This window comes from Cryptosporidium hominis (genome assembly GCF_000006425.1).
Source record: "Cryptosporidium hominis TU502 chromosome 1 CHRO011085, whole genome shotgun sequence".
NCBI lineage: Eukaryota > Apicomplexa > Conoidasida > Eucoccidiorida > Cryptosporidiidae > Cryptosporidium > Cryptosporidium hominis.
In genome coordinates, this window is record NW_667456.1 from 1 (window position 1) to 27,274 (window position 27,274).

Sequence of the window (27,274 nt, forward strand, 5' to 3'; positions counted from 1 at the left end):
TTTGTAAAGTTGCGAATTCCAAACGATATCGCAACAACATCTACACTGTTACTAGGAATTTGACTAAGTTGTTCTCCATCATCTTTAATCCAAATAATGCTGCAGTCTCCTTTTTCAATTGATTTTAGCTGTCCTTGCTCAATCATTTCATTATTAGAGTCGACAACTATAATATTTGGTAAGACCTCAATATTATCTTTTCTGAACTTATCAATAATTCTAAAAGAAATATCTCCTGTTCCTCCAGCAACATCCAAAATAGTTACATTTGAGAAATCTTCGTCCTTCTCTCTTTTTATTCTCAAAAATGATTCTGGTGAAATGATATTCTCTACAAATATGTCCTTCCAACACCTATGTAATCCAAGACTCATCAAATCATTCATTAAATCATATTTATTCGAAACTGAGCTAAAAACCTGTTCAATTAGCTTCCTTTTAGTATCTTTGTCCACAATACGATCCCCAAAGTAAACGTATTTGTTATTTTCACCAGTGTTCGAGTCTTTAATGGTTGAATTAAACCTAGCTGCTCTTGCAAGATTAATTTGATTAATGCCAATATTCAAAAATTTGAATCCAAACAAATTATGTGTTTTCCTGACTAACAAGCGACAAAAACTATACCCAATACCACTTTTTGATATATTTCTTAAATTGTTCATTAATATTTCAATTTAAACCTTTAATGTTTATTCTTTCAAAAATGTAATTTGTATTAAAAGTTACATTTATTTCAATCAATGGTTTAGTTTTACAAATAATATAAATAAGATAATAACTTGTCAAAAAAAATGTAAACTAAAAAACGTGTTTCATGATTTTCTTTGCAAGATTTTTATTCTACCTAATTTCCTATCATTATATCCTTGGTTCTTCATTGTTACCTCATAACCTGCCTTCACATCCCGCTATTACTATCATTAATGAGGCAAAAATACAATAATCTGTTAAGATGTTAAACAAGAAGAACACTTTTGAATACTTACACACATCAATATTAAATCCTTTTTTTTCCCTATAGAAATAACTCCTGAAATGGTTTGCCTAACAAACTAATTGAAAAAAAGGTGCAGCTAGGAGTTCAAAGATATATAATGTTCTCACTAAAAAAAAAAAAAAATACTAAACTTGTTACACCTATAATTAACCAAAAGTTACTTGAAACGAGTATATTTCATTATCCCTTAATCTTTTTTTTAATCATTTAATTAAAGAAGTTTGGCGCCAATCACTATTTTTGTGGAGGTAATAATTATTTAATTTCGAGGATTAAATGTTGATTGAGGAATAATTCTACAAAAAAGTCAACCGTTGAGTGATACTTTCTTTTAAATAAATAATGAGTCATTTTAAATAGATTTGAATCAAAATTTGATTTATTCTTGAACTGTCCACTTCTCGATAATGTAATTAGTGCCACAAACCCACACAACGTCAGCTGTCTCTCTTTCATGTTAAAATTGAATCTTAGTGGGTATAAGGATAAAAAGGCAATAGGTAGCAAAAAGGATCTTAGGGACAATAATAATTAATGGAAGGTGATAAGTAATTTCATGACGGAAAGAGCGACTTCAACATAAATAAACATCAACATCGGTGATAGGAGAGAGAAAGGGTTATAGAATGATCGGTCTGGTAAAAGAGAACACAAGTAATATTTCCAATAATATAATTTCTGATGATATTTATGCGAATGAAAACTCCAAATCACATAGTATAAATTCGCAATTCCAGAATAATGAGCATAAGAGAGCTTCTAAAAATAACAAAGCAGTGGGGGATTCTGCATTTAGAGCAATAGCCAACAATTTCATGTCTTTATTTGGGTATGGAGATACTGTTCAGTCGGTTAATGAAACAAACTTCTCGGAGGTACCAGTTAACCAAAAACCAAATATCGGAAGGCAGAATGTAAGTGATATAATGGGTGTTCATCAAATTAGAGGCGGTGACATTGTTGCAGTTGGGACTGATGTTGAAGATGAGAATCCAACTTCTGGAGAAGGCCAAATTGTTAATTCAAGACTTGAAGCAAGTAACTCAGCAACTTTATTAAGTTCTGGAAGCAAGCCGAACCCATCGAGCAAAACAACTTCAAAAAGTAATGGAGGAGCAGCTTCAAAATTAGCCTATGAAAAGAATGGTGATAACTCACAGTTGCAAATTATAGCACATGTTAGTGGCAGACCAGTACATGCAAAATACTCCTATGGAAAGAATAAGTTTAAGGTAGCTCATAAAATTGTTGAGCAAGCAGATACAATGCATTCTGGTTCTGAAAAGGAAGTGGCGCAAATCCCAAATGCTCCAAATCCTAATTCAATAATTGTGCCTTCTCCCATAATACAATTTAGGCAGATTCCAGTTCAAATGGTAGGTAAACAGCATCAGATTGTTTATAACACTCCACTAATTACTAAAAGGGTTATTCCTCAAACAAATAAAATCGTCTATCAGCCTATATATACTCATAATCAAGTTGAAATGGGTAGCAATGGACTTGCTGGATCTCTGGGGCATGGAATAGTACACAAGAATTTGTACTCTCAAGAAGCTATTGTTGGGACAAATAATTTAATTCTAGGAAAAGAATTACCTGGACTTTATCCAGTCGGAGTGGGAGCGATAAATGCATTACCAAACACGAATTCTTATCTATGTAATTCGATAAATAACCAAATATTAGGGTTTGGAACTCCGTTAGTTGGTTATAGAAGTATGTCTCACGTTCCAAACAATGGTTTCACTAATATAGATTCGAATCAATCTTCTGGCGCAGAGCTTTTGGATGTGAACCAAGAAACAAGGCTTCAATCAAGTAATGAAGCTGCTGCTAGTAGTGTGAGTCATCCCAGAAATGGGACTGTAGGCTCTGTAGGTTCTGCTGGAAGCGTATGCCAGCCTATTTCATCTTTTGGGCTTGGGATTCCAATACAAGTAAAAACTTTGGAAGAAGACAATATAAAGAGAAAGGAGAACGTATCTTCTAGCAAACAAACTGCTCAGGCTTCTAAACAAGTTTTAAGAACAAATAATGGGAATTTTCAGACTCTTTCACTTACAACAACAACGTCTAGTGATACTGGGAGTGTGACAATGAGTAATCATGTCGTTAATGCTAAGGCAATACAAGAGAGACCTTCCAATACTAATTTGGATACTACGAAAACAATGGTTAAAGAGAGCAGTAATACTCAAGAAAAGATAAAGAGTGAGAATGAGCATGATTTACATAAGGGATTTATCCCTCAGGCTAGTCCAGTAGTTAATTATAGAAGTACTTTGGATTATCTTGTAACTCCAATGGTAAGGTATAGAGATATTGCAAGTAATCTTAAGGTTAAAACTGTTCCTCCTCAACTTTCAAGTGATGATGCATGTAAATATGTTACAACAGAGATTACAGGGAATAATGGTATTATGAGCTCATCAAATGGATCAAATTCTCCAAGAAATATGAATGTTATGGGTAGTAATGAATATAAGGAGACGGTATATACGCCTGTAGCTCCTTTATTTATTCCGAATTATCCTGTTGTGCCGGGTGGAGTTGGAAGCCCTGGAGTTATTGAGATGAACAATCCCAAGATTAACTCAAATATTAATATAATACCTGGTACTGTCGGCTATACTGGCAATTCTCTACCAAAGCAATCTCAAGCTTCTAATACTCAAGGAAGTAATCCAATAAATGGATTAGTCCCTGGAAGCTCACGGGGTGGAAGAATTTTTGATGGAGGTTTGAATTCTCATATTTATAGAAGAGCTCCTGTGGGAGTTCCTCAAAACCTTGGATATAGATTAGTTAGAACTGTAAAAAATTATGTTGGGTCCAGTAAGGCTCCTATTGGAGGGAGCTCTATTCACAAGGAAAATTATACCAGAGAGGAGAATCTCAATTATAGAAATCAAAATACAAGAAAAGGATATGTAAATAAAATGTATCAGTATTTAGCGGATTCAAGCCAATTTCCTCCTCTACCAAAAGAAATGTATGTAGGTGATATAGAGTTTCTAACACGCCCAATTTCTTCGGAACCAAGTGCAATAAAAGTTAAAAGATTCCCCACAAATTCTCAGGATGGTGAGACAAATGTGAGCCAAGTAAAAGGTTCTACTCCTGGGAAGGGAAGGGAATGGGATAGTATCAATAGAGGAACATTTTGCACAGTATATAAGGTAAGGCATAATGAATGTGTTGCAGCTGTAAAATGTCCCCAAAAAAGAATTCATGATTCAGACCCATTAATGTCAAGATATAGATGTTATACTGAATGGAAGTTACTTTATAGGTGTAACAGGCATCCAAATATCTTAAATCTAATTGGAGGAATTAGGATTAATGAATATGAAATTTGGTTGGTAACGGAATATATCAGGACAGGTGATTTGTTCAAGTTGATTCATGGTAATGGTTCTCGTAGTAAAGCTTTTAGAGAAAGCGTGGAATATAGGTACAAAGTGATGTATCAATTGGCAGATTCAATAAGATTTTTACACTCTTTGTCTCCAAAAATAGTACATAAAGATCTCAAGTCAAATAATATTCTTATTGATGAGAATTACAATATTCGAATTTGTGATTTTGGTGATGCTGAGGAACTCCATTATAATACTATAACATGCTGTACAGCAGTTACATGGCAATATGCGCCTCCAGAAATTGTGGGGTGTACTGACCCAGCGAGACCTAATTCAAACGCTAATGAGAAGGTGGACGTTTGGAGTATGGGTTGCATCTTTTTAGAAATCTTATGCAAGAGGACTCCTTTGCAGCATGTTTTGGATAAAGTTGATGAAAGTGGTAAGCACTCAACACTCTATAACCTGATTCATTCAAACAAAATTGAAGGAGAATTGAAAATTCCTCCACTTCCCGATTCTTTATACAACTTGATTACCATGTGTCTAAGACCTAATCCTGATCTCAGGGCATCTTCAAAGGAAGTATTTGATTATCTAGTCAATAGCGAGAAGAAGATATTGAAACAATTGAGTTATATTAATCAATATAAATTGAGTAGTGGCCATTCAATTGTGAATAATCAAAAGAATGATATTAAAGCTTTATCTCAGTTAAGAGCTGTATAACAAAAATTGTTATATAGTAAGAAAAAAAAGTGTTTTATTTGAAGATGATAAGGGTAATGAAAAAGGGAGTCATAAATAAGGCTCCCCCAGCAAGAAAATATCCTTTTCATATTTATACAGAATATTCATAGAAATTATATTATACATAAGAGATAGAATTAACTTTTCAAATAGTTTGCATGTAGGTAAATGACCATATAATAGTTGCTTTTAATTGCTTACAAAAATGAGGCTTTTAAAATTTCGAGCAATTATATTTTTTTTTTGTTAGTGAATTCCAATTTGTGTGGTCTTTGAAAGATAATTGTATGCCGGCATAGTAGTGCATCAAACACTTGGCGGTAAATTATTTTCTTAATATTAAAGTTTAATTGAAATTGCAGAATTAAAGCAACAAAAATCTGTGCGTGTGAAGAGTTAATAGAAGAATAAAAATTAGATAGCTGCCACATTTTCAGTCTGTGCTGAAATGGCTGAATCAAGATGTCTCAGTATAACTATGTGGTGACAGCCTTTGAATCGGGGTCTTTTAAAGGGATTTTAAAGGTGGATTTATTTGGAGATGGTATAATTAGACTATTAGCAATAAAAACAAGAAGTATGGAAATATATGAAATTAATAAGGATGCAGTTTTTTTTGATGAGAAACTTTTGGATGATGAAATTGTTGACATACCTGCTTTGAATAAAGTTGGGACAGTAGAAATATACAAGGACATAATAGAAATTGATAGATTTCGTCCAAAAAACCAGGATTTCGATGATGTTTTGATTTTTACCAGGGAATATGAGCTCATTTTACTAAGGGCATATTTGCTGAATTCTGATTCTGAGAAGATTTTATGTATGAGCATATTAGATAAGGTTTCCTTGTATAGAGAGAATTTAAGAAAATCACAATTAATTAAAATGATGGTTCATTCTGAAAAGAATAGAATAGTGATTTTGGCTTATGAGGGTTGTCTACAGGTTGTGGGATGTGAAATTTCGAGCAAAGATGAAGAAAATAAGGCTGTTTTTACTTCCCCTTTAATTATCCGACTTTCAGAACTATCTATAACTGATGTTTGCCTAGCAAATACTACAAATGAAAGGAGCCTATTGGGAATTTTATATGATTCAGGGTATTCAAAAGATCCTAGACTGATGAAAATTATTGAACTACCGATTGATCTACGTAAGTGGTCTTATAATACAAATATGGGCCATGTTATGCAACAAAATGTCTTCAAAATAGCCCCACTATATTATAGGTCTAAAAAACAAAAAATGGTTAAGGGTTTCTTTTTATTTGGAGATGGGATTGTAGAGTACCGATCGATTGAGGAAATTATGCCAAATAAAACCAAAAATTCAGAAACTATTTCAAGTAACCAAAAAATAGTGACAAGCAGATTTAATTCATCAGCATTCAGTGGAATGGATATTGGTCTCTCTCCTTTATCAATAACTGATATTTTGAACCTGGATGACGGTTCAAGATGGCTGGTTCTAGACAATCTGGGTCGGCTTTTTATAATGCTTGTAGAGTATGATCAAGATGATATCGACAAAGTAGTTGATATTAGACTGAATATACTCAATAGATACTCTCCATTCTCTAGAATCGTAAATCTGGGGGACGATTTATTCTTTCTAGCTTCAAAGCTTTCAGATTCCTTGTTATTATATTCCAAAAATAACAATTTTTATATTATTTCGAGTTTGCCAAATATTGGCCCGATAAAAGATCTCCTTTTTACAAATTTTGATAGAAAAGAAGAAACTAAATATGAAGATATTCCAAGCCAAATATCAAAAAGAGACCCTTTACCACTTATTGCAGCTTGCGGATTTGGATCAGGAGGAGCTTTGAAGTTGATTTGTAACGGTATTGGTCTCCAGAACATATATATAAGTAACGACTCATTTGTAGGGCAAATTACAAGGATATTCTCACTTTGTAGCACTATTGGCAAAGTTATTGTGACAGGAATTGATCATTCTTATTGCTACAAAATAGCATGGAGTTATGAGAAAGGCAGAGATGATTATAAAGTAATGGATTCTGTTGATAGCTTTAATAAAGAAAATCCCAACCAACCAAAAGGGAAAAATTCAAGTCCTGTTTCTCATAAGAAATTTTTTATTAACTTCGAAAAGTGCGAACTACGGGGGCTTGTGAAAGATGAGGAAACAATCAAAGTTTGTACTTTTAGAGGTAACTACTCCTATCAAGTAACTCCTTCAGGATTGTTCCCCACAGGAGAGACCAATGATCATCATAAGAAATGGTTGCTAAAAGATAATCTCCCTCCTATTGCCGATTCTGGTTTGGAATATATTGAGAAGTTTGATTTTTGTGAAAAAAACGAAGTTGTTGTCATCTGTACTGGTACTGGATTATTGTTATTGTATAGGTTTGATGATGAAAGTGTTCTTAGCTTGATTTATTTCAAAACTAAAACTGAACTTTTTGAACTAATCTCCGAGGACTTGGGAATCAATCACTTATCAGAAGAAAGTAAAGATTTGAATAATGAAAAGAATATACTAAATAATTCAATTTCGAATACAATGGATGAAGTTTGTATTATGGGACTCTTTTCTATAGACAACTATATACTTATCATCTTAGGGACATGGATGAATGGAAGTAAATTAAGTTGTATTTATTACAATAAGCAGGAAACTGGAAAAATCCCAAATTTTGAACTTTTATTGAATATTGAAACTGAGTTTCGAGAATATGAGACTATGGTTACCTCTTTAAAGGTCTTTGAGCTAGAAAGGATGATTGAAACACAGAATAAAAAACATACAGAAGAATTTATTGGACTGATAGTTGGCACAAATAACGGGTACTTGCAATTGCAATATATTTCCAAAGATTCAATAAGAAAGTTAATGAGAAATGGGCAAGAAAAGGTCGAATTAAAGGATAATTGTAGATTTAACCATTATAATACATGGAAAATCTCCAATAGCTTTATTTCTGAAATTTACGAGACGGAAATTTCTGAAAGCTTAAATAGACATTTTTTCATTTGTTGTGAACAACCTAAAGTCTTGTTTTGGAGTTATAACTCTGGTAAAGGAAAACACGGGCTTGGCGTATGGAGCTTCTTTAACATACATTCATCATGGATTCCTTTCCTATGCCAAATTAGAATACCTCCAAGCCCTCTACTAAAACAAGAATTAACCAAAAAAGATAATTATGCAACCAAGACATGTATTTTGTATATAACTCATGAAGAAAAAGCCGCCAATGAAATTCATATTGATAACTTGGCAAATCAAGATCCTGAGAAATTGGGTGGAATCCAAATTTCAAGAAAAACAAGCCAACAACCTTTAATAAAAATCGGACTTGTAGACACTCTTCAGAGGTACAATTGTAGGAGCATTCCTCTTGAATTTACTCCAGAAAAGGTTTGCTTTATTAAGGATCTCAATATGTATGCAGTAGCCGGAGTTAAGGAAAGATATAAGGGCAGATCCACAATACTCAAGCCTATTTTGGAATCTGAAATGATTGAAAATAATGAAAAAGATGCTATCAAAGTAAATGAATTAACATTTATACAATCAGTAATTTGCCTCATATCAGCAAAAGATATGAAGATTCACTATTGCAAATTTTTAGAAACCAATACGTACCCAACATGTTTGGAATATGTAACTTTGCGTGCTTCTAATGATGAAAATGATGTTAGATCCTTCTTGGCCATTGGTACCAGTAAAGTTGAATCAAATATTGATTCAAATTCTAACTCAAATATGGGAACCGAGAATTTCGGAAAAATTACGCTTTATTCAATTATCAACAAACATTATTCATATACTCTATTAGAGTCTGCCGTATATGAGACTGAAGTCGCTCCATTTGTAATAAAAGAATTCAAAATGTCTCAATTACTAATTTCTATTGAGAATTCACTAATTTGCCTGGAACTTCACATTTCCAAAAATTTAGCAGATTCTTCTAGTTCAAGCTCTTCGAGCTCATCTGATATTTGGATGAACACAGAAATGGATCTTGAATTGACAAGTATTGAACTTAAGAGGAAAGAAACTTATTGTACTCATACAATGATAGTGTTTATTAAAATTTTGAATGAAGAATATATCCTTGTTGGAGATCTGATGAGATCAGTTGGACTTTGGGAGTTTGATAGATATACTGGTAAATTTCACGAAGTTTGTAGAGATAACTCCATAGCTTGGGTAGTAGAGGGGATATTCTTATCAAAGGATATGTACTTAATTTCTGATGAGAATCGAAATTTGAGAGTCCTTATGCGAACTTTAAACCCAGAAAATGATGAAACTTACACTAGCTTGTCATGTATTGCTCATCTTCATGTTGGAGAATCAATAACCACCTTTCAACAAGGGAAGTTTAGTCAAGCATATCCTGAGACGAGAAAGTGCACAGGTGGACAAGATTGCATGGAAGAAAGTCCTGGGAAACTAATGTTTGATGAACAAATAGCTTTCGGGAGTTCCCAAGGAGGAATCTACCTTTTATTCAGTATTAAAGATGATCCAAAATTTTTCTCTCAGTTAGTATTGATTGAAGAAGCAATCATTCATGCTTTAAAAAATAGTAATATGGACATACAATTAAGAAATAAGGTATACAATTTAAGGGATTCGGACTTGAAAAAGTTATTTATAAGAAACTCCAACTCCTCTGTATTTACAGGAGTAGTGGGAGTTCTTTGTGGGAAGGATTACCTACCATTAAGATGGGAATTAAATAGTACGAAAGAAAGTTATAACTTTGAATATGATTGTTCAGGAACCCCCAGAGGATTTGTATGCGGAGATACTATAGAATTATTCCTTGATTTTCCTATAGATCTGCAGAAATTAGTCTTAAAAGAACTACATTCATTCAAGTCTGCAAGAAAACTAAAACTACCTGACAATGTAAACCAATTAGAAACTCTAATTGAGCAACTTAAAAATATGCATTAATTATATAACTTAATATATTTTATTTATACTTAGCATAAAAATTCTATAATTGATTTATATATTATTTCTTCTTTTTTAATTCTAAATTAAGATCTTTTTCAAGTTAGGAAGATTACATAGAATATGATGAAAGCAATCAATAGTAAAAATAGCTTAATAATCAAACCTCTGTTGGATTTCACATAGTTATAGTATTTAATAAGCTCTGCATGGCCATGTTCAACGTTTGAAAAGGTATTTGAGATATCTTCATCTATTCTTTGAATCATTTCCTCTTGCTGAGTGACCATTCCTGCAACTTTCTGGAAGATTTGTGCCAACTCACCAATCATTCTTTGAACATTCTCTACAGCTTCTGCTCTAGATCTTGCATATGAAAAAGACTGATTTTGATGTTGCATCATACTTTGGGCTGCTCCAAATTCAAACTCAGTCCCCCCTTGATCCATACCATGTTCTCCACTCTCTATATCAAAAGGAACTCTACTCATCTTAGAGTACTTTGTTCCGCTACTAAACGAAGTTTTTGAATCTCCTATTGAGCTCCCAGTAAAACCTGATAAATTATTTGAATTTGATGAATATGAATATAGATTCCTTCTCCAATCTTGTTGCTGAATTACTTCAGTTCTTTTCTGAAGTGTATCCTTGAAGTCTCGTGTAATATCAAGCATTCTTGCTTTCAAAGTTTCTACCATTGTCATATAATGTTGGTTGCTTTGATAATAACCGCCAGATGATGGAAAGCCTTGTTGAGCATGTTGCTGTAGGACTTCAAGCCTGGAGTTTAGTTCTGTTACGCTTGTCTTAATATCCTCAGTAAGCTGATGTATTTGATTTGTTCTATCCCTGAAAAGACCTTTTTGTTTAACTATCCTATTCAACTCCTCAATCTTTAAAGATGTAGAGTTCATTTCTTGGCTAATTTCTGATGCCAATAGATTAAATTGACTACCCTGGATCGAATTAGAATATCTGTTCGATTGCCCAGAATTTCCTATCCTTCCCTCACTTCTTGTGCTGTCATGCTTTTCTACGAAATTAAAAAAATCTGCTGTTCTGTCGCTATTTAGCATCTTTACTTTCCACCATCAAACTTATTTGATCCTTTACCTATTTCCCTTTTATCTATTCGCCTTATTAATGTACATGTGGCGGATTTACTTGGTTAATAGCATGAACACAAATATTACAGGTATATTATTTAAAGAGGGGCTAGCGAAAGGCGCCAACGAAATTGGGTAGATCTCCCGAATTCAAAAAAAAAAAGTTTGTTTTACTACAATAAGTTACTTCAGAAATACGCAAACCTGAAAAATTTTCATGTCTGAATTCCTTGAATTAGTTGTTGATAGAATTTTTTTTTTAAGGTAGAAATATTTTGAGAAATTGTCAATCTTGACTCTTTATGGAAATTCAGGTACAAACTTGCACTTTTTTTATAAAGTCAAAATCTAGAAATTGCAAATTTCCTAGATATGGAGATTCCAACTTCTGCAACTTACACAAAGGAATACAAGATCAAGTTTGTGATGAGAATCATGAAAAATTAGTTAACAAGATTATTCCTTGTTTTATTGATGGTAGACATTTTGTTTCTATAAATAAAATAAGATCTCATATTAGAAAGTGCTCTAGAGTTAGAGATATTGCATATGAACTTAATCAGCCATTTTGTATGCATAATAATGGACCTCCTCACAACTTGTTGAATATTAGAGAGAAATTACAAGTAACTGAAACTTCACATATAGAAGAAATCAATCGAAAAGCGATTAAAAACAATCATTCAGACTCCAAGAAAAAATTAATAGTTTCAAAAGAAAGATTGGAATTTGTTGATAAACTCCATGATTTTTGTGTACGTGAATTTGGTAAAAACCCCCATTTTGAATCAAGACAGGTAGATATTGATAATTTAAATTTGAATAGGCATGAACTACAAGCTATAAGTATTTCCAAAGAATTCACCAAGAGACTAATTAATAGTGAAAATTCTATATCTTGCAATAATTCAAATAACAACTTTTTATTTGATGCTGAAAACTCTTTAATAATAGAGTATGGAGCTGGAAATGCAATTTTGTCTTATTGGTTCATTAAAGAATGCGGAAAGCCTCAAAATAAGATTAAATCTTCTAAATTTAGAAGTGTGATAATTGACAGAGAGTCAAGGAGGAAACAAATGGAAAAGCTTGATGAATCTATTTCCTCCATCAGATTAAGACTTGATATTGAACAGTTTGATATTAATTCTCTAATTTTGGTTTGCAATAGTGAAGACATTTCTAAAGAGTCAATAAGAGCTCATATGTACTCAAGCTTGGGAAATGGAAATGTACCATGGATTATTAGTACTTTACTTGAGCAAAAAATATGGATGCATGATTCATCAGGAAAACAAATTCAGACAATTGAAGAAGTTGAACAGCTCAGTAAAGAAGAACTTAAATATATCTTGACGACTTTATCAAATGGAGGCGGCCCCAATATTTCAAGGTAAGTTCAGCACTTGAAATCTTTATAAAAATGTACTTATTGATGCATTTTAGGCTTGAGGAAACTATAATTAACAATTTTGCAAAGAAAGAAATTCTAAAGATTTTTGTAATTTCTAAACATTTGTGCGGAAATGGATTCGACTTAGGTCTTAAATCATCCCAAAACGCTATTAAAGAGATGAAAAGTGGTTCTATGCTTATTATAATAATGTCCCCCTGTTGTCATCATAGATGCTTGATTTCACAGCATCTTGGGGCCGAAATGCTCAATCGAATAGCTACACAAGAAGGTATTTTCGATAATACAGAAGAGTGCTTTAATTTTCTTGCATCCATTTCTTCCTGGTCCACTGGAACCAGTGATTATAGAAGCAATTACGGATTCAAAGCAAAATACATTCTAGACTCATGTAGGTAAGTTTTAAAAAGTATAGTTATTACCTAGGTTTCCATACTGACTAATTTATACTAATAGGCTATTTTGGCTTAAAAACAAAGGGTTTACTAGTTTGGTTTACTCCACATTTATCAGCAAGTCTGTTTCTCCAGAAAATATTCTCATAACTGGTGTTTATTATAAAAACTAGGCGCCAAAATCCGAAAATTAATTATATTTGACCAATTGCAATTATTCGCGAAAAATTCTTATCTATGGATAATGCAAATGGCCAACAAAATATAGTTTCATCTTTTCCACCTCCACCACCATACTTCCGTCTCTTTGATCATGAAGACAAAGTAACAAAAATAAAGCCACCTCCCTGCATTGAGGGGCCCTTTACTTGCTTTGGCTCTCAGCTCTCTTCGGATATTTCAATTCATCCGTTAGATAGCGACACAATCTTGTATAATGAATCCAATGTTGACTTGCCAGCAGAGTTAATGATGTTAAATGAAATGTTTCAAATGGAAATACTCAAACTTTTGGAGAATTCAGGAAAGGGAGTTGTAGATACTTCATCAGTCAAGAAGATAATTAAAATATATAATAATATGAACCATATATTGGAGAAGCTCAGAATAATACAAACCTATTACCAGATTTGCGATGAATTAGAGGCGCAGGTGAATGAGAAAAATCAACTTTTGGATCAGATGAAACAACATTTAGAAGAATATAAAAGTTTGCTAGATGACTTGTCTAAAGAAAATTCTGACAAAATGAGCGATTAAAATATATTGATAGGGTTAAGTAACTTTTTCATTTATATATAATTAGAGTTTTAAAATACTTTAGCGTTTTAATTTTTCTCCCCTTTGTATATTATTCATTATCTATATCCACTTTCAAATTACATAATCTATAGGTCAATAGATTTGAAGCATTTTAAAAAATTAAATAAAAAAGATTCCCCTTACCATATGTATTGCGAACAATGTTGGAGTTGATGCTACAACCAACTCGATCTCTTGGAATTAGTTGTAGCTCTGACCCATGCTTGAGGAAAATTTGTCCTGCAGTGTTGTTTGGATTTATTCCAACTCCTTCCAAAGTTATCACTGCGCTTGTGGCAGAAGATACCTTAAACTGACCATTCAGAGTAATAATCATAATTTATGCTAAATGGAGCCTTTAAAAAAAAACTTACCTGTTCAGATGCAAACTTAATCACTGCAGTAAATGGAGCATCCTCTGGTACTGATAGTCTGGCAATTAATTAACAATAACTATCAATAATAAATAACTTACATCTTGTAAGGTCTATTTCTATCAGATGCGAGAATTATTTTAAAGGAAACTTTCGTGCCTGAACTCATAAATCTATATAAAAACTATATTATGATACTAAATATATTTGTGAGTTGATTTAAATATTGAACTAATAATAAAAGATGTGCTCAAATTTTTCTTTTGGCGTGAGGAAATTAAATGGAGGGAAATTTTTTTTTTTAATTAATAATTGAAATTTAAAGAATTACTAATAAACACAATTTATGCACTCTTGAAATGAATAATAATTTGACAAGAATTATTCTTTTATACTTTTGGTAAGTTTCTACTGAGCTTAATTATTTCCTTATCACTGTTTTTTCAATCAGCTTTATATTCCTTTCTTTCACTTATACTGTGTATTGCGATGAAAAGATGGATATTTTTGGAAAAGTAGATGCTCCTGAATCTTCTTTAATGAGAACTCAGATTTATTTGACCGGGAGAGAACATCCAATTTATCCCAATTCGTCTGGACATTTTCAAATGTAAGTTGTGCATATTTATAAAAAAAAAATGTATAATTATTGTTTAGCAACAATTTACCAAAAGGAGAATACCTATTAAGAATTCTGGGACCAGAACATGTATACAACTCCTACATTCTACAGATAACCGAACAAGAATCTAAGGATGGAACAAGACTTGTTTGTAAAAAGCGTGTTTTTGATTTTGAAACAGGAAAACCAGGTGCAATAGTAAATAGTTATGTTTTGAATATAAAGCCCTTATACTCGACAAAAGCAGAAAGTGATAACTACGGTGGACTTCAAAACTTATTATCCCTATTGAAAAACCCTCTAGTCTTGATTTCTGCAGTTTCTCTGGGAATTGCATTTATTCTTCCCATGTTACAAGAAAGTCTAGATGCAGAAGCTATGGAAGAAATTACAGGATCTATTCCTGGAGGTAAGTTATCATTAAACTTGAAGCTTGATTAACACATAAATAAAAACTTAGGCAACTATGTCTCAAATTTTTTAACAAAGATTTCATAGTCTAGTATATATAGCAAAGTAATTAATAGACTGATGCATTAGTAAAATAGGCATACATAATAATTATGATAATTAAACTCTTAAAAAATTTTTGCCATTTAACGAATATCTGAAAGGAATAATTGGATTTTCATTTAATAATCCGGCTTGAGGTGAAAGCAATAACTCCTCAGCTGACAAATGTTCCCATCCAGTACCTCCAACAGAAACAATGCAATAAATTGAGTAAACTACTCTCAAAATAGAAAATCCAATTGGAGTGGTGATTAAAATGAACAAGTAGTGCAAATACGTGACGAAAATTGTGAGGTAAGCCTGATATTTGTACTTTGATGGGCTAATACAAATATTGACAAATTTATCAATAATACCATTAGAAATGAGTTGTTTCTGAAAATTACTACAACTTAAATCGTCTTCAAGTATTAAAATGCCACAATTTCTAATCAGATGATCGCTATGGAACTTTTCATTAGATATGCAAATCTTAGAATAGCTTTCAGAACATTGTTGCAGTAAAGGTTTCTTCCAATCTCGGAAAAACTCGGATTCAAAAATGCAACGATTTCCAAATGAAGATTTATCAAGAAAAATGTAGTTCATATTTTTCAGCATAGCTATGTTAGCTATTAGATTGATTAAAGTCAAAGATAAGCAGGAAATTGCAAGCTTTCTTGTAGAAAATATGGAGGTGAGTAAAGCCAGAATGGATGAAGAAAGCATTGTAAAATAATAATAATAAAAAGTGGTTTTATCTGCAGTATATACTAAAAAAGGGAGGCCAATTGGGTTTTTGAAAGTTATCTGGTAAATTAATATATTAAAAATGATGCAAATAATACTCCATATTTGAAGAGCTTTCCCAAGAGAAATATTGAAATAGCTCTTGTAAGTGGAAAGAATGAATGGTTTAAAGCACCCATAATCATTATAATTCATTTTAGCAGGATGTTCAAAAACTGAATTAATCCAGGTTCATCAAGGTCTCATGATCCATTTGGACGAAAAAATAGGACTTAGATTAGGAGGGCAGTCTTGAAAAAAAAATTAATATTCGGTGAACCTAAGCTTGATATATAGTTTTCATGGAATAAATCAGAATAGTAATCAAATAGGTCCGTTGACTAAGTACGTAGTTCTTAACTTTAAAATTTTTCTTCCAGTAATAATTTTTTTTCTAATTCTTTGACTACAAATCGGAAATGCGCGCGCAGTACTTTTTAACCGGTAAATGGTAAAAGTGCTAAAGGTCAAATTTACAAGAGGCAAAAACGCATAAAAATCCATAAACAAAAAAAAACTGGTTTGTCTTATCTGGGCAGTAGTTTGGTTCTAAAGCGTTAATTCAGGTATATATGCTTATAAGCTCAGTTTTCAATAGGCGATATGGAGTACCAGACTCGGGATAGACTACTTTCTGCAGTTTGGCCGCACATTGAATCATTCAATACATTCCTTTCTGTTGGGTTAAAAAATATTGTGAAGAATTTACCCAAGATTTATGTGGACTCTGGATTTATTCAAGATGATTGCGAACTAAATGCAGCTTATAGCCCAGCTGAATACCTTAGAATAGGAGTTACATCTGCAAAAATAGGAAAGCCTATTTTTGGGTACTCTGAATCATCTGGTACAAAGCTGACTCCTCAGCATGCTAGAAATGGACACATTAGTTACAGTGCTCCACTATGGCTAGAATTTGAAGGTTATAATTCATCTTTAGATACTGTTTCAAAGCATAGTATTTATGCTGGAACAATTCCAATCATGGTTAAGAGTTCAAATTGTCATTTATTTGGTCTTGGTACAAAGGAATTGGTTGAAAAAGGCGAAGATCCTAATGAGGTTGGCGGCTACTTTATTATCAATGGTAATGAAAGAGTTATTAGGTATGTAATTCAACAAAGATGTAATTATCCAATTGGACTTAAACGTCCAAGGTTTGCAACCTTTGATTCATTTGGCTCGGAATATGCCGTTTTAATGAGGTCATTAAGAGACGATGGAACTTCTACAGCAAACTATCTATACGGAACGTCTGATCATCAATGTATTTACAGAGTTTTATTAAATAGACAGGAGTGGCTAATTCCATTCTGGCCTTTATTAATGGCAGTAGGATCAATTTATGACTCAAATGTGCTTAGGAGCAAGATCCTCCAATATTGTAATCCAAAAGATGAAAATTTATTCAACACAATTAATATGCTTACTCTTGAATGGGGACTTGATAACTCAGTCGGTGTTGATGCAGAATTTAATTCTGTGTCATTTGGAAATAAAGGGCCTGGAGATACAGATATTTTAGAAAATCGATACTTACATCAAATAGGTAGATTAGTATGGGAGGGCGTAGCCTTCCATCTTCCTCCAGGTAGCCTTTTACAAGAGGCAGGAAGATTCTTAATAGATAATTATGTGTTAGTCCATTTGGAAGAGTGGAATGCGAAATTGGAGTGCCTTATTTTAATGTTTATAAAATTAATCAAACTTCAGCTTAATGAAATTCGTGAGGAGTCCATAGATTCTTTTGCGTATCAGGAATTATTATCTCCAGGAAACCTATACTCAGCACTATTTAAAGATGCAATTTTTTCATTTCTACAAAAGATAAGGTCTACATATTTGATTGAGATAAGATCTAAAAGCGGTGAGAAGAATAAAGAGAGTAAAAATGGTGCTAACCTGCTTAGAGATACAGCATACTTTAAATCAGTTTTATCAAAAAATATTTCCATGATACCTAAGCGTCTCCAATATTTTATGGCAACAGGTAATGTGAAAACCACTCAATTGGACCTTCAACAACTATCAGGATGGACTGTTGTTGCAGATAGACTAAATTTTAATAGATTTCTATCCCATTTTAGAGCTGTACATAGAGGACAGTTTTTTACCACTATGAAGACTACGGATGTCAGAAAATTAACAGGTGAAACATGGGGATTTCTTTGTCCAGTACATACTCCTGACGGTGAGCCATGCGGTTTACTTCTTCATCTTTCCCAGGATTGTATTCCTGTGACTCAATGGGATTCACAAGAAACTCTCAGACGATTAAGGAATTATTTAATTTCTCATGGTATTTCATGCGATGATGGGTTGGGATCTCTTTCTTCAACTTGGGGTATAGAGTCATCTTCAAGAGATGATTTATATTCACCAGATTTAACAAAATCCATTCCTGTAATGCTAGATGGTAGAGTTTTATTTCATATCCCGAGAGAAGATTTTATGATATGGGAAAATAAATTAAGAACCTTAAAGTGGCAAACAAACCCCTCTGTATTACCGGTTCATGCAGAAATAGCATGTGTTCCACCAGATTCTGGTATGTTCTCAGGAATTTACATTTTCACTGCTCCTGGAAGACTTGTAAGACCAATTATGCACCTTGAAACTGCTCAAGTAGACTGGATTGGACCGCTTGGCCAACCATGGATGAATATTGGTGTAACGGAAGAAGAGACTCGTAAATCAACAAAACTCCTTGAAATCCAAAAAAGATTAATTGGTATTTCGGATACTGAGTCTGAAGAACAGCTGAAAAACGACCTTAAAGCTTTAAAGAAACTAATTAAAGATAATGACAGAGTGCTTTCATCTGTACCGGTTAACTACACTCACATGGAGCTCCATCCATCAACAATTCTATCAGTTACTGCCAGCCTTATTCCTTATGCTCACCATAACCAAAGTCCAAGAAATATGTATCAATGCCAGATGCTTAAACAAACAATGGGTACCCCTTGTCTTAACTACCCATATAGAACCGACAATAAGATGTATAGGCTTTTAACTCCTCAAGAGCCAACTATTATTACTAAAGGGTATTCATCATTTGGTTTTTCTGAATATCCAACTGGAACGAATGCAATCGTTGCTGTAATGTCATATTCAGGTTATGATATGGAGGACGCCATGATTCTTAACAAATCATCTTATGATAGAGGAATGTTCCATGCCTGTGTCTACAAAACCAAAATTATTTCAGCAGCTCCTCCTAGCGCTACAAAAAAGAGTGATGCAGAAAGCTACTTCTTTCATAATATTGGGCCAGACGGTGAGCTAGTTGTTAAAGAGCTTTCAGCAGATGGGCTTCCTAATATTGGCCAAAGACTTACAAAAGGCTCACCAATATGTAGGGTTGAACGTACAGGCTCTGGAGGGGGCCCTTCCAATGCAACTATTCAAACTTATCATGACGATGAGGTTGCATTTGTCGAGAAAATTAATAGGATCGCTAGCGGGATTTCTATTGAACTTCAACAAGATTCTTTAAGTGGAGGGGGAGGAGATGGGGCTTCAAGTTCTTCTGGTTACGGAGAAAAAGTGTCTATCAAACTAAGAATCGTAAGAAATCCTATGGTTGGTGATAAATTTGCCTCTAGACATGGCCAAAAAGGTATTCTTTCAATGCTTTGGCCACAAGAAAACATGCCATTTAGCGAATCTGGTATGGTTCCTGATATTCTATTCAATCCGCATGGTTTTCCTTCTCGTATGACTATCGGTATGCTCTTGGAGTCTATGGGAGGAAAAGCGGCTTGTATCCATGGAGCAAGAAGTTTGGATGCAACTCCATTCAACATTAATATTTCTGATGATCTTTCAAGATCTGAAGAGAATTGTGAGGATGATAAAGCAGGTGAAAAGACTACTGTGGACTACTTTGGTAAAGCTTTAGAAAGGGCAGGTTTCCAATACTATGGGTGCGAACCACTTTATAATGGAATGACGGGAGTAGAGCTCCCATGTCATATATTTATGGGAGTTATTTATTATCAAAGACTTCGTCATATGGTTGCTGATAAGGCTCAAGTTAGAGCAACCGGTCCAATTGACGCGTTAACTAGACAGCCAGTTAAGGGAAGAAAAAGACATGGTGGTATTAGATTTGGAGAGATGGAAAGAGACTCTCTAATTTCGTATGGTGTCAGCTCTATTCTTGTTGATAGGCTACTTATTTGCTCAGACGAGCACAGAGCATATGTTTGTCCAAAATGCGGACTTATAATCTCTTCCATTTCAAAGAGGGCTATGGCACAATCAATCTCTAGTAGCAAGCTTTCAAATTGCATCCCACCTATTGCAGTTTGTAGGGTTTGTAAATCTCCCTGCAGAATTATTACGCTTCCATATATCTTTAGATATCTTTCAAATGAGCTTGCAGCAATGAATATAGTTATTCGTCTACATCTCCAACAAGAGGATGTTCCTATTAGTAATTAAGAGATATATTGAAAACAAACTAAAAAAGAATCTATTTTAATATTACTTAAGTAATCATTACCATAGCTTATATTTGTTAATTTTGTTAAGGCACACAAAATCTCATTTTTTTCTAGTTTTTTTTTGACATTTTACATCAATTCACAAATTGTATTTATTGCTTTTGGGAGGGGGAATGTGTCTCTTAATTCGGCGGTAACTCCATTTATATGGCAAATATTAATTATTTGGAAATAAATGAGTTAGGGCAATAAAATTTGCAGTTATTATTGTTACATTTAATTAAGTGAAATACGAAATATCTGTTGAAAAATGCCACCAAAAAAGAATGAACAGAAGGAAGTTAAGGTGCTTTTGGGGAGACCCAGAGGGAATCTCAAGATGGGATTAGTAGGCTTGCCTAATGTGGGAAAATCGACAACTTTCAACCTACTTTGTAAGCAGGCAGTTCCAGCGGAGAATTTTCCATTTTGTACAATAGAGCCCCATGAGGCGAGGATGAATGTACCAGATGATCGTTTTAGAGCACTTTGTAAGCATTTCAGCCCAAAAAGTGAAGTTCCTGCAACTTTGACAATCTTCGACATTGCGGGGCTTGTCCCAGGAGCTCATAAGGGTGAAGGTCTTGGAAACGCTTTTCTTTCCAATATCCAGGCAGTCGATGGAATTTATCATGTAGTTCGAGCATTTGAAAGCGACGAAATTGTACATACGGAGGGGGAGGTTAACCCTGTTAAGGATTTGGAAACAATCAGTAATGAGCTGAGAATGAAGGATTTAGAGAGAGTTGACAAGCTAATTTCAGAGTTGAACAGGCTTACGAAGAATGGGACAGACAGAACAAAGAAGGAACAAGTAGCTGCTTTACAAATTCTTAAGGACGTTTATGCTCACCTTGAGGCTGGCAACTGGATTAGTAGCAAATATGATTGGAAGTCCTCAGAGGTTGAATTGCTTAACGAGCACCAGTTTTTGACAGCAAAACCTGTTGTTTATTTAGTAAATCTTTCTGAAAAGGATTATATTCGTCAAAAGAATAAGTTCCTCCCCAAAATTGCTGAATGGGTTAAAGAGCACATAGATGGAGTAATAATACCTTACAGTGCTGAGTTTGAGACGGCTTTGGCTGAGCTCCACACTGAAGAAGAAAAAATGGCATACATCAAGGAAAAGGGGGCCTCTAAGAGTATGATCGACAAGATCATCAACACTGGTTATTCGGCACTAAACTTATTACATTATTTCACAGCAGGAGAAGATGAAGTTAAGTGTTGGACTATCAGAAGTGGAACAAAAGCTCCACAAGCTGCAGGTATTATCCACACTGACTTTGAGAGAGGCTTCATTTGCGCAGAAGTGTACAAATTTACCGACCTAATGGAATTGGGAAGCGAAGCTGCAATTAAAGCTGCAGGAAAATATTTACAAAAAGGCAAAGATTATGTTGTCGAAGATGGAGATATAATCTTCTTTAAATTCAATGTTACTAATTCAGGAAAAAAGTAGAATAAATATAAATTAAAATAAAGCATTGATAAATTTTTATAATTCTTGATTTAGTTCTGAAGTTTGATATTCCACTAATTAGACTATTTAGTTAAGGATCTTTTTCAGAAGTTTTTGAATTTGCTTCCCTGCTCGCATATTTTTCATAAAGCTTGTTTTGAACAAGGATTTTAAACTCACTAACATTAATTAGCCGCTCACCTTGCAGATTCTGAATTTCATTGGCAATTTCTTCTGCAATAGCTGATACTTCATCATTATCTTTTTCACGTATACTTTCTAAAAGTTCTTTTGTAGATGGTAATTGTAAAAAAGAATGTCTCTGGACTTTCAGTAAAAGTTCAGTTGAGAAGTCACCCATATTATTTCTACTTGTCATAATGATCATTATTCCTGGAACTTTTCTTGATACTTTAGAATTGAAATGATCAATCGCCTCCTCTAAGCTCCTTTCTTGTATGTTTATATTCAATAGTTGCAATAGATCATTACCCAAATCTCCATCTTGATTAATTGATATAACTGAATCCAGAAGATATAGAAAAGTAGATGCAAGCTCTTTATTAATTTTTGATCTGACTTCACCTTCAGATATATCATCTTTTTTTGTAAAAGCTCCCAAAGTTTCAATATCATCGAATACCAATATACACGGTCTAGAATTTATTGCATTTTTAAATATGCGTCTAAGATTACGTGTTGTAATTCCGTGAAAGGGGCTTATTAAATCAATAACATTGCAAAGTAATACCTTTACTTTTGGGCTAATAGATACCATACTTCTGACAAGAGTACTTTTTCCACTTCCTGAGCTTCCCCATAAAAACCAAGATATTGGATATCCATATATATCAATTTCGTTTTCTGAAACTTCAGAACGTTCACTAAACTGCTCTAATGCATTTATTGAGTCTTTGATAGATTTTCTAAGCTCATTTAGTCCTACAAAATCATTATCTATTGAGATTTTGGTTGCAATCAAAGAGTCAATAGAAGAAGAATAGTAGGAATTTAATAATTTTGAATTATATTTTTGCAAGAAATCTTGTGCATCTTCATTTCTAATTTTCATTTTGCAATTTAAATCTATATCTTCTCTTTTTAAGATCCTTCTTCCAATATATTTAGTAGCAAGAGAGTGTTTTAATTCAAAACATAATTCGATCAATTTGGAAAATGCACTGTCTTGATGTGAAACGGAAGCAATTATCATCTCAATTACACCATTCTCAACTTCAATACCCTTAAAAACATCTTTAATTAGTTGAATTAAATTAGATTTACTAGCTTCCCATTCAATAGAAAGGTAGATCTCGAACATTCCCTTTCCTAATAGAAATTGAGGTGGTTTGAAATATGGTGAAAGCATTATTAAGTGAATATTAAAATTTTCTTGCATCATAGCGCGTTCAATAAATCTTTTCAACACTCTGTAAATAGATTCTTCAAGCTTGTTGGAGGCATCATCTGTGGTAGTGTTGAAAACTCCAAAATGTGTTACTTCTTTACAAAACTCATTATCAGAGTCTAGACCATCTTCTTCTTCAACTTGTTTATTAGCTGAATTCTTAAAGAATAAGGGGTTAGATGTAAAATATCTTGGGAGTTCAATAATTATGAAGTTATTGGACTTATCTTTGCTACTGCTAATTATTCTTTCAAACTCATTGTTTAATAGACTTTCAAGTGGCAATATTGGAGCATTTAAATATAAGTAATTATCAGTAATAAGATCAATTAAGTTAAGATCGATTGTGCTTGCTAACTCTTTTTCTTTATTTTTTTCCAATTCTTCATTAAGAATATGCAGAACTAGACCCTTAATATTATTGGAAAGTGAATCTGCTACTTGCTTATATATGCATATGTTTGTTGATCGTGGGCTAAAAACTCCATTTTTATCTGATAAAATACCTTTTATGTATCCTCTAAAAATATTTAGTGCATTTGAATTCAGTAGAGACTTATAAACAGTCATTTGCTATTCCCAAAAAGATCAACTTAAGTAATTCCCAATAAAAAGTTACTGTAGGACATAAAGCGCCAAGTACATGTTTAATTCTAAAGACTTATATCGAAATGTAACTAACAAAAAACGACAGTGAAAACAAAAATTTATATAAAAATGAAGTAAACCTACTAAAAAATTTATAATATAGTGATTTAATTAGAGGAAACAATAATATAATATACCTCATCGACGTTAGATGAGAGAAATGGGTTCAGGTTTAGGATTCCCCTTATTTCATAATCTTGGAAAAGTGCTTTTATTTTATGTTTTTGCTGAACTACGCTCGCAATATCTGCATCAAGAGTATCTCTAAGTACGGTGAGAGAGTCCCAGTGCTTAAGGTAGCCAACAAGGGAAGGCGGGTCATTATATATTAGTCTAGAGTTGTGCACACCAAAATTAGATGCGGATCCATCCTTATTATTAATTTTGAATATATGGCATTCAAAAAGTCTTTGTATTTGTGATGCCAGGTTATTTAATAGAATGACCAAGGCAGACGCATCGTCTGGTGAAACATCCTGCACATCGTCTGAGGTTGCAAGTTTTAAGACTTGGTCAAGAGTAATTCTTATAGTCTCGTCAACAAGAATTCCAAAGCTTTCGAGATAAATGTTGATTGGAAGAGTGGAAGAAAACATTGAAGAAACTCTTTTAAGCCGTTGGACTATGTCAACAATTATAGTTTCAACTTCTATAAATGTTTGATCTAAAGACATATTCTTCATTGATTCCATTGAAAGTGCCTTTTCTTCTAGTAACTCACGTATTGATTCAGACTCTTTGGTTAAAAGGCTGGAAATTGCAGTTTCTTGAAGTTTCCTGAGAGTTAATAGGAGGTCAACAAACGAACCAATATTTGGAATTGGTGGCGGAAATTTACTACCATATGTAAAAGGAATTAATATTAGATGGTGAATTAAATAGGTGCAATCTGTATAAAATGTAGCAGCAAAGAGAGGATCACTGTCTAACCTTTCTTTGTGAATAGTTGGTCTGAGTAATATAAATAGCATTACTAACTCCCTGACAAGGAAGTATCCTTGCTTTGCAGAGCTTAAGCAGTGCTTTTGAGCATCCAAGAGAGCTTCATCGAGAAGCTGATGTATCTTTTGAATCAGAGAATGCGCACAGGAACTAACTCCGCAAATTTGAAGTTGGAGAAAACTTTCGTTTTCATTTTGGATTGAAGAAAATGAATCAATTTCCATATTACCGATAAGATCTCCTTCACCAATAAGGCTAATTAGGTTTGAAAGGCCGTCGGATTTATCCGCCTTTGATTTTTGTACCCCACATTGCTCAAGCAGATTTGTAAGAGATCCAATTTCTGTGGAATCGTCAACCAAAATGATAGAGGGATCATCGCGCATTATAATCTCCCTTGCGAAATTCAAAGCATGCAACTTCCTCTCCTCATATCTACTTGTCTCCAGTTGGTTAACGTAATTTGAAATCGTGTCTTCTCCTGCTGGGATAATTTGAAGTGATCTGGCTTGAACTTCAAATTCTCTCAAAATCTGACAATCTTTTGTGGTGGGTGTTGAAGAAACACCGTGTAATAATCTAGGTGAAATCCAACTCCAGGTGTACTTACCAAACAAGGAGATCACTTGAATATTACCTGTAAAGCAGTCATCAGATAAAAACTTAAGAATCGAGATTAAAACAGGAATTGCATGTTCATAAACTGATCGTTGGTTATTGCAGTCTTCTACTCCATCAAATTCCTTATTTTTGTCACCTGACTTGTTACACACAACCTTATATTCCCATTTGCATTCATTGTGAGATCTAGTTTCAAAGGGAAGCAACTTATACCCGCAATTTTTCTCTGTAGAGAGTTTGCCTGATTTGGAAACCAGAGGGTCTAGAATATTTTCAATACAAAGTTTTGAAAGATACGCTACATGTTCATTCACAACGCCAAGTGATATAAGAGAGTACCAGACATCTTGAAGAGAGATTCTGACCTCATCCCCGTCTTCTGAACAAGGCTTTTCTGAGTCATACCCAAGACTGAAATCTGATACCTCCATAAGCACGCTTCTTGGAAGACTCAGTCTTATTCTTATTTCGTTGCGTTCGAAGTGGAAAATATATCTAAATAGTAGCTCAACGATACTCACAAGTCTTCCCCTTCTATGGAGGTACTCAATCTTCACTTCTTCAAAAACGTCCTTTTCTTCTTCAATTTGTTGTATAGCTCGGTTTCCTGTAATATTTTCTGAGCCAATTTGGTTAATGTTGCTGTCGTCAAAGTTGATCTCATTCAGCTTTTGATCAGCATTACTTAGGGCATCTGCTGCCAAATCAAACTCATATTCAACCAAGTAGTTATCAAATTCGGCAAATATGGAGTGAAGCTGTGCAATAGTTTCAAAGAAAATACTTGCTTTCTTGAGAGTTGCTAGGTCCCTCTTAATGCTATATATTTCTTCCATTTCAGCAACTCCTTTTGAAGAACCTAAATCGTCCTCAACCTTGGTTTCAATGGATGCAATTGTTTTCCTCAATGCCACAGTTTCTGTTTGTAGAGAGTCTAATTCTTTCTTTGACTTTACATAGTTTATGCTTGAAATATCAATGCTTTCTAGTACTGACTCTCTAACAGTTCTGAGCTCTTCCTCAACCGTCCCTAAAAGTTTTCTTATGTTTTCTGGAAAGCTACCACCTAAGTTCTCAGATTGTGCTTCAGATAGTATCTTGAGTTTAATGCTGGAAAGTAGATCATCCATTATGCCCTTTTATTCTATTATCCTCATGTTATTCAAATTTCTCGTAATTTTTATTGCCACCTATTTTTCTATCTTCAGAATTGAAAATAAAAGGTTACAGCTTTTAGCCTTAATTTGTTATCGTAGACTAATAGCAATTAAGAGCACTGGTAAAGAACAAAAATTTTTATTAAATTAGTAATGCAGTTTCTGCCAGTCCTCAATTTAAGAGACCAATTAGTCCCCTCACCTGTAAATGAAATTAAATCTTTGAGGGGCATCAGCGAGGAGCTACCTTACATTGAAATACTGGCTAAAATTTGGGCCAAGTTGGGCGGTAAGGTGCACCTCGTGCTGTAAAAAACGAGGAGGCATTGCGGGGAGCTGTCAGCGCCAAATTGGCTTTGTCTACACCAAAAGTTATAATTTAGTAATAAAAGCACAAGCAACACCAATTCGTCCTTAAATTGAAAAAGATAAGGATTTTCGAATAGGAAACCACATTAATCTAATGATTGATGAAGGAGCTTCTGAGCTTG

General features: G+C 33.6%; 12 protein-coding genes across 12 annotated transcripts; 6 read left to right on the plus strand and 6 right to left on the minus strand.

Annotated features, from left to right (window-relative positions):
- Positions 1–665, minus strand: Chro.10320 (hypothetical protein; the record flags this gene model as incomplete). Its single annotated transcript, XM_663280.1, has 1 exon — positions 1–665. A coding segment is annotated over one exon (665 nt), but the record flags the coding sequence as incomplete, so codon positions are not given.
- A 961-nt stretch (positions 666–1,626) lies between these two features.
- Chro.10319 (protein kinase domain) lies at positions 1,627–5,094 on the plus strand. The annotated part of the gene is made up of 1 exon (XM_663281.1): positions 1,627–5,094. The coding sequence occupies one exon, from the start codon at positions 1,627–1,629 to the stop codon at positions 5,092–5,094; it is 3,468 nt and encodes a 1,155-aa protein (XP_668373.1).
- Positions 5,095–5,577: 483 nt separating this feature from the next.
- On the plus strand, positions 5,578–10,059 carry Chro.10318 (ENSANGP00000003051). Its single annotated transcript, XM_663282.1, has 1 exon — positions 5,578–10,059. One exon carries the CDS (start codon positions 5,578–5,580, stop codon positions 10,057–10,059), a length of 4,482 nt encoding a protein of 1,493 aa, XP_668374.1.
- Positions 10,060–10,157: 98 nt separating this feature from the next.
- On the minus strand, positions 10,158–11,135 carry Chro.10317 (syntaxin 5). The annotated part of the gene is made up of 1 exon (XM_663283.1): positions 10,158–11,135. One exon carries the CDS (start codon positions 11,133–11,135, stop codon positions 10,158–10,160), a length of 978 nt encoding a protein of 325 aa, XP_668375.1.
- A 332-nt stretch (positions 11,136–11,467) lies between these two features.
- On the plus strand, positions 11,468–12,562 carry Chro.10316 (hypothetical protein). The annotated part of the gene is made up of 1 exon (XM_663284.1): positions 11,468–12,562. One exon carries the CDS (start codon positions 11,468–11,470, stop codon positions 12,560–12,562), a length of 1,095 nt encoding a protein of 364 aa, XP_668376.1.
- A 649-nt stretch (positions 12,563–13,211) lies between these two features.
- On the plus strand, positions 13,212–13,733 carry Chro.10315 (OSJNBa0084K01.4). The annotated part of the gene is made up of 1 exon (XM_663285.1): positions 13,212–13,733. The coding sequence occupies one exon, from the start codon at positions 13,212–13,214 to the stop codon at positions 13,731–13,733; it is 522 nt and encodes a 173-aa protein (XP_668377.1).
- A 154-nt stretch (positions 13,734–13,887) lies between these two features.
- Chro.10314 (hypothetical protein) lies at positions 13,888–14,112 on the minus strand. The annotated part of the gene is made up of 1 exon (XM_663286.1): positions 13,888–14,112. One exon carries the CDS (start codon positions 14,110–14,112, stop codon positions 13,888–13,890), a length of 225 nt encoding a protein of 74 aa, XP_668378.1.
- A 1,229-nt stretch (positions 14,113–15,341) lies between these two features.
- Positions 15,342–16,208, minus strand: Chro.10313 (hypothetical protein). Its single annotated transcript, XM_663287.1, has 1 exon — positions 15,342–16,208. One exon carries the CDS (start codon positions 16,206–16,208, stop codon positions 15,342–15,344), a length of 867 nt encoding a protein of 288 aa, XP_668379.1.
- A 447-nt stretch (positions 16,209–16,655) lies between these two features.
- Chro.10312 (DNA-directed RNA polymerase I polypeptide 2 (RNA polymerase I subunit 2)) lies at positions 16,656–20,501 on the plus strand. The annotated part of the gene is made up of 1 exon (XM_663288.1): positions 16,656–20,501. The coding sequence occupies one exon, from the start codon at positions 16,656–16,658 to the stop codon at positions 20,499–20,501; it is 3,846 nt and encodes a 1,281-aa protein (XP_668380.1).
- A 312-nt stretch (positions 20,502–20,813) lies between these two features.
- Positions 20,814–22,007, plus strand: Chro.10311 (GTP-binding protein). The annotated part of the gene is made up of 1 exon (XM_663289.1): positions 20,814–22,007. One exon carries the CDS (start codon positions 20,814–20,816, stop codon positions 22,005–22,007), a length of 1,194 nt encoding a protein of 397 aa, XP_668381.1.
- A 91-nt stretch (positions 22,008–22,098) lies between these two features.
- Positions 22,099–23,985, minus strand: Chro.10310 (hypothetical protein). Its single annotated transcript, XM_663290.1, has 1 exon — positions 22,099–23,985. The coding sequence occupies one exon, from the start codon at positions 23,983–23,985 to the stop codon at positions 22,099–22,101; it is 1,887 nt and encodes a 628-aa protein (XP_668382.1).
- A 185-nt stretch (positions 23,986–24,170) lies between these two features.
- Chro.10309 (centromere protein ZW10) lies at positions 24,171–26,756 on the minus strand. The annotated part of the gene is made up of 1 exon (XM_663291.1): positions 24,171–26,756. One exon carries the CDS (start codon positions 26,754–26,756, stop codon positions 24,171–24,173), a length of 2,586 nt encoding a protein of 861 aa, XP_668383.1.
- Between the last annotated feature and the right edge of the window lie 518 nt (positions 26,757–27,274).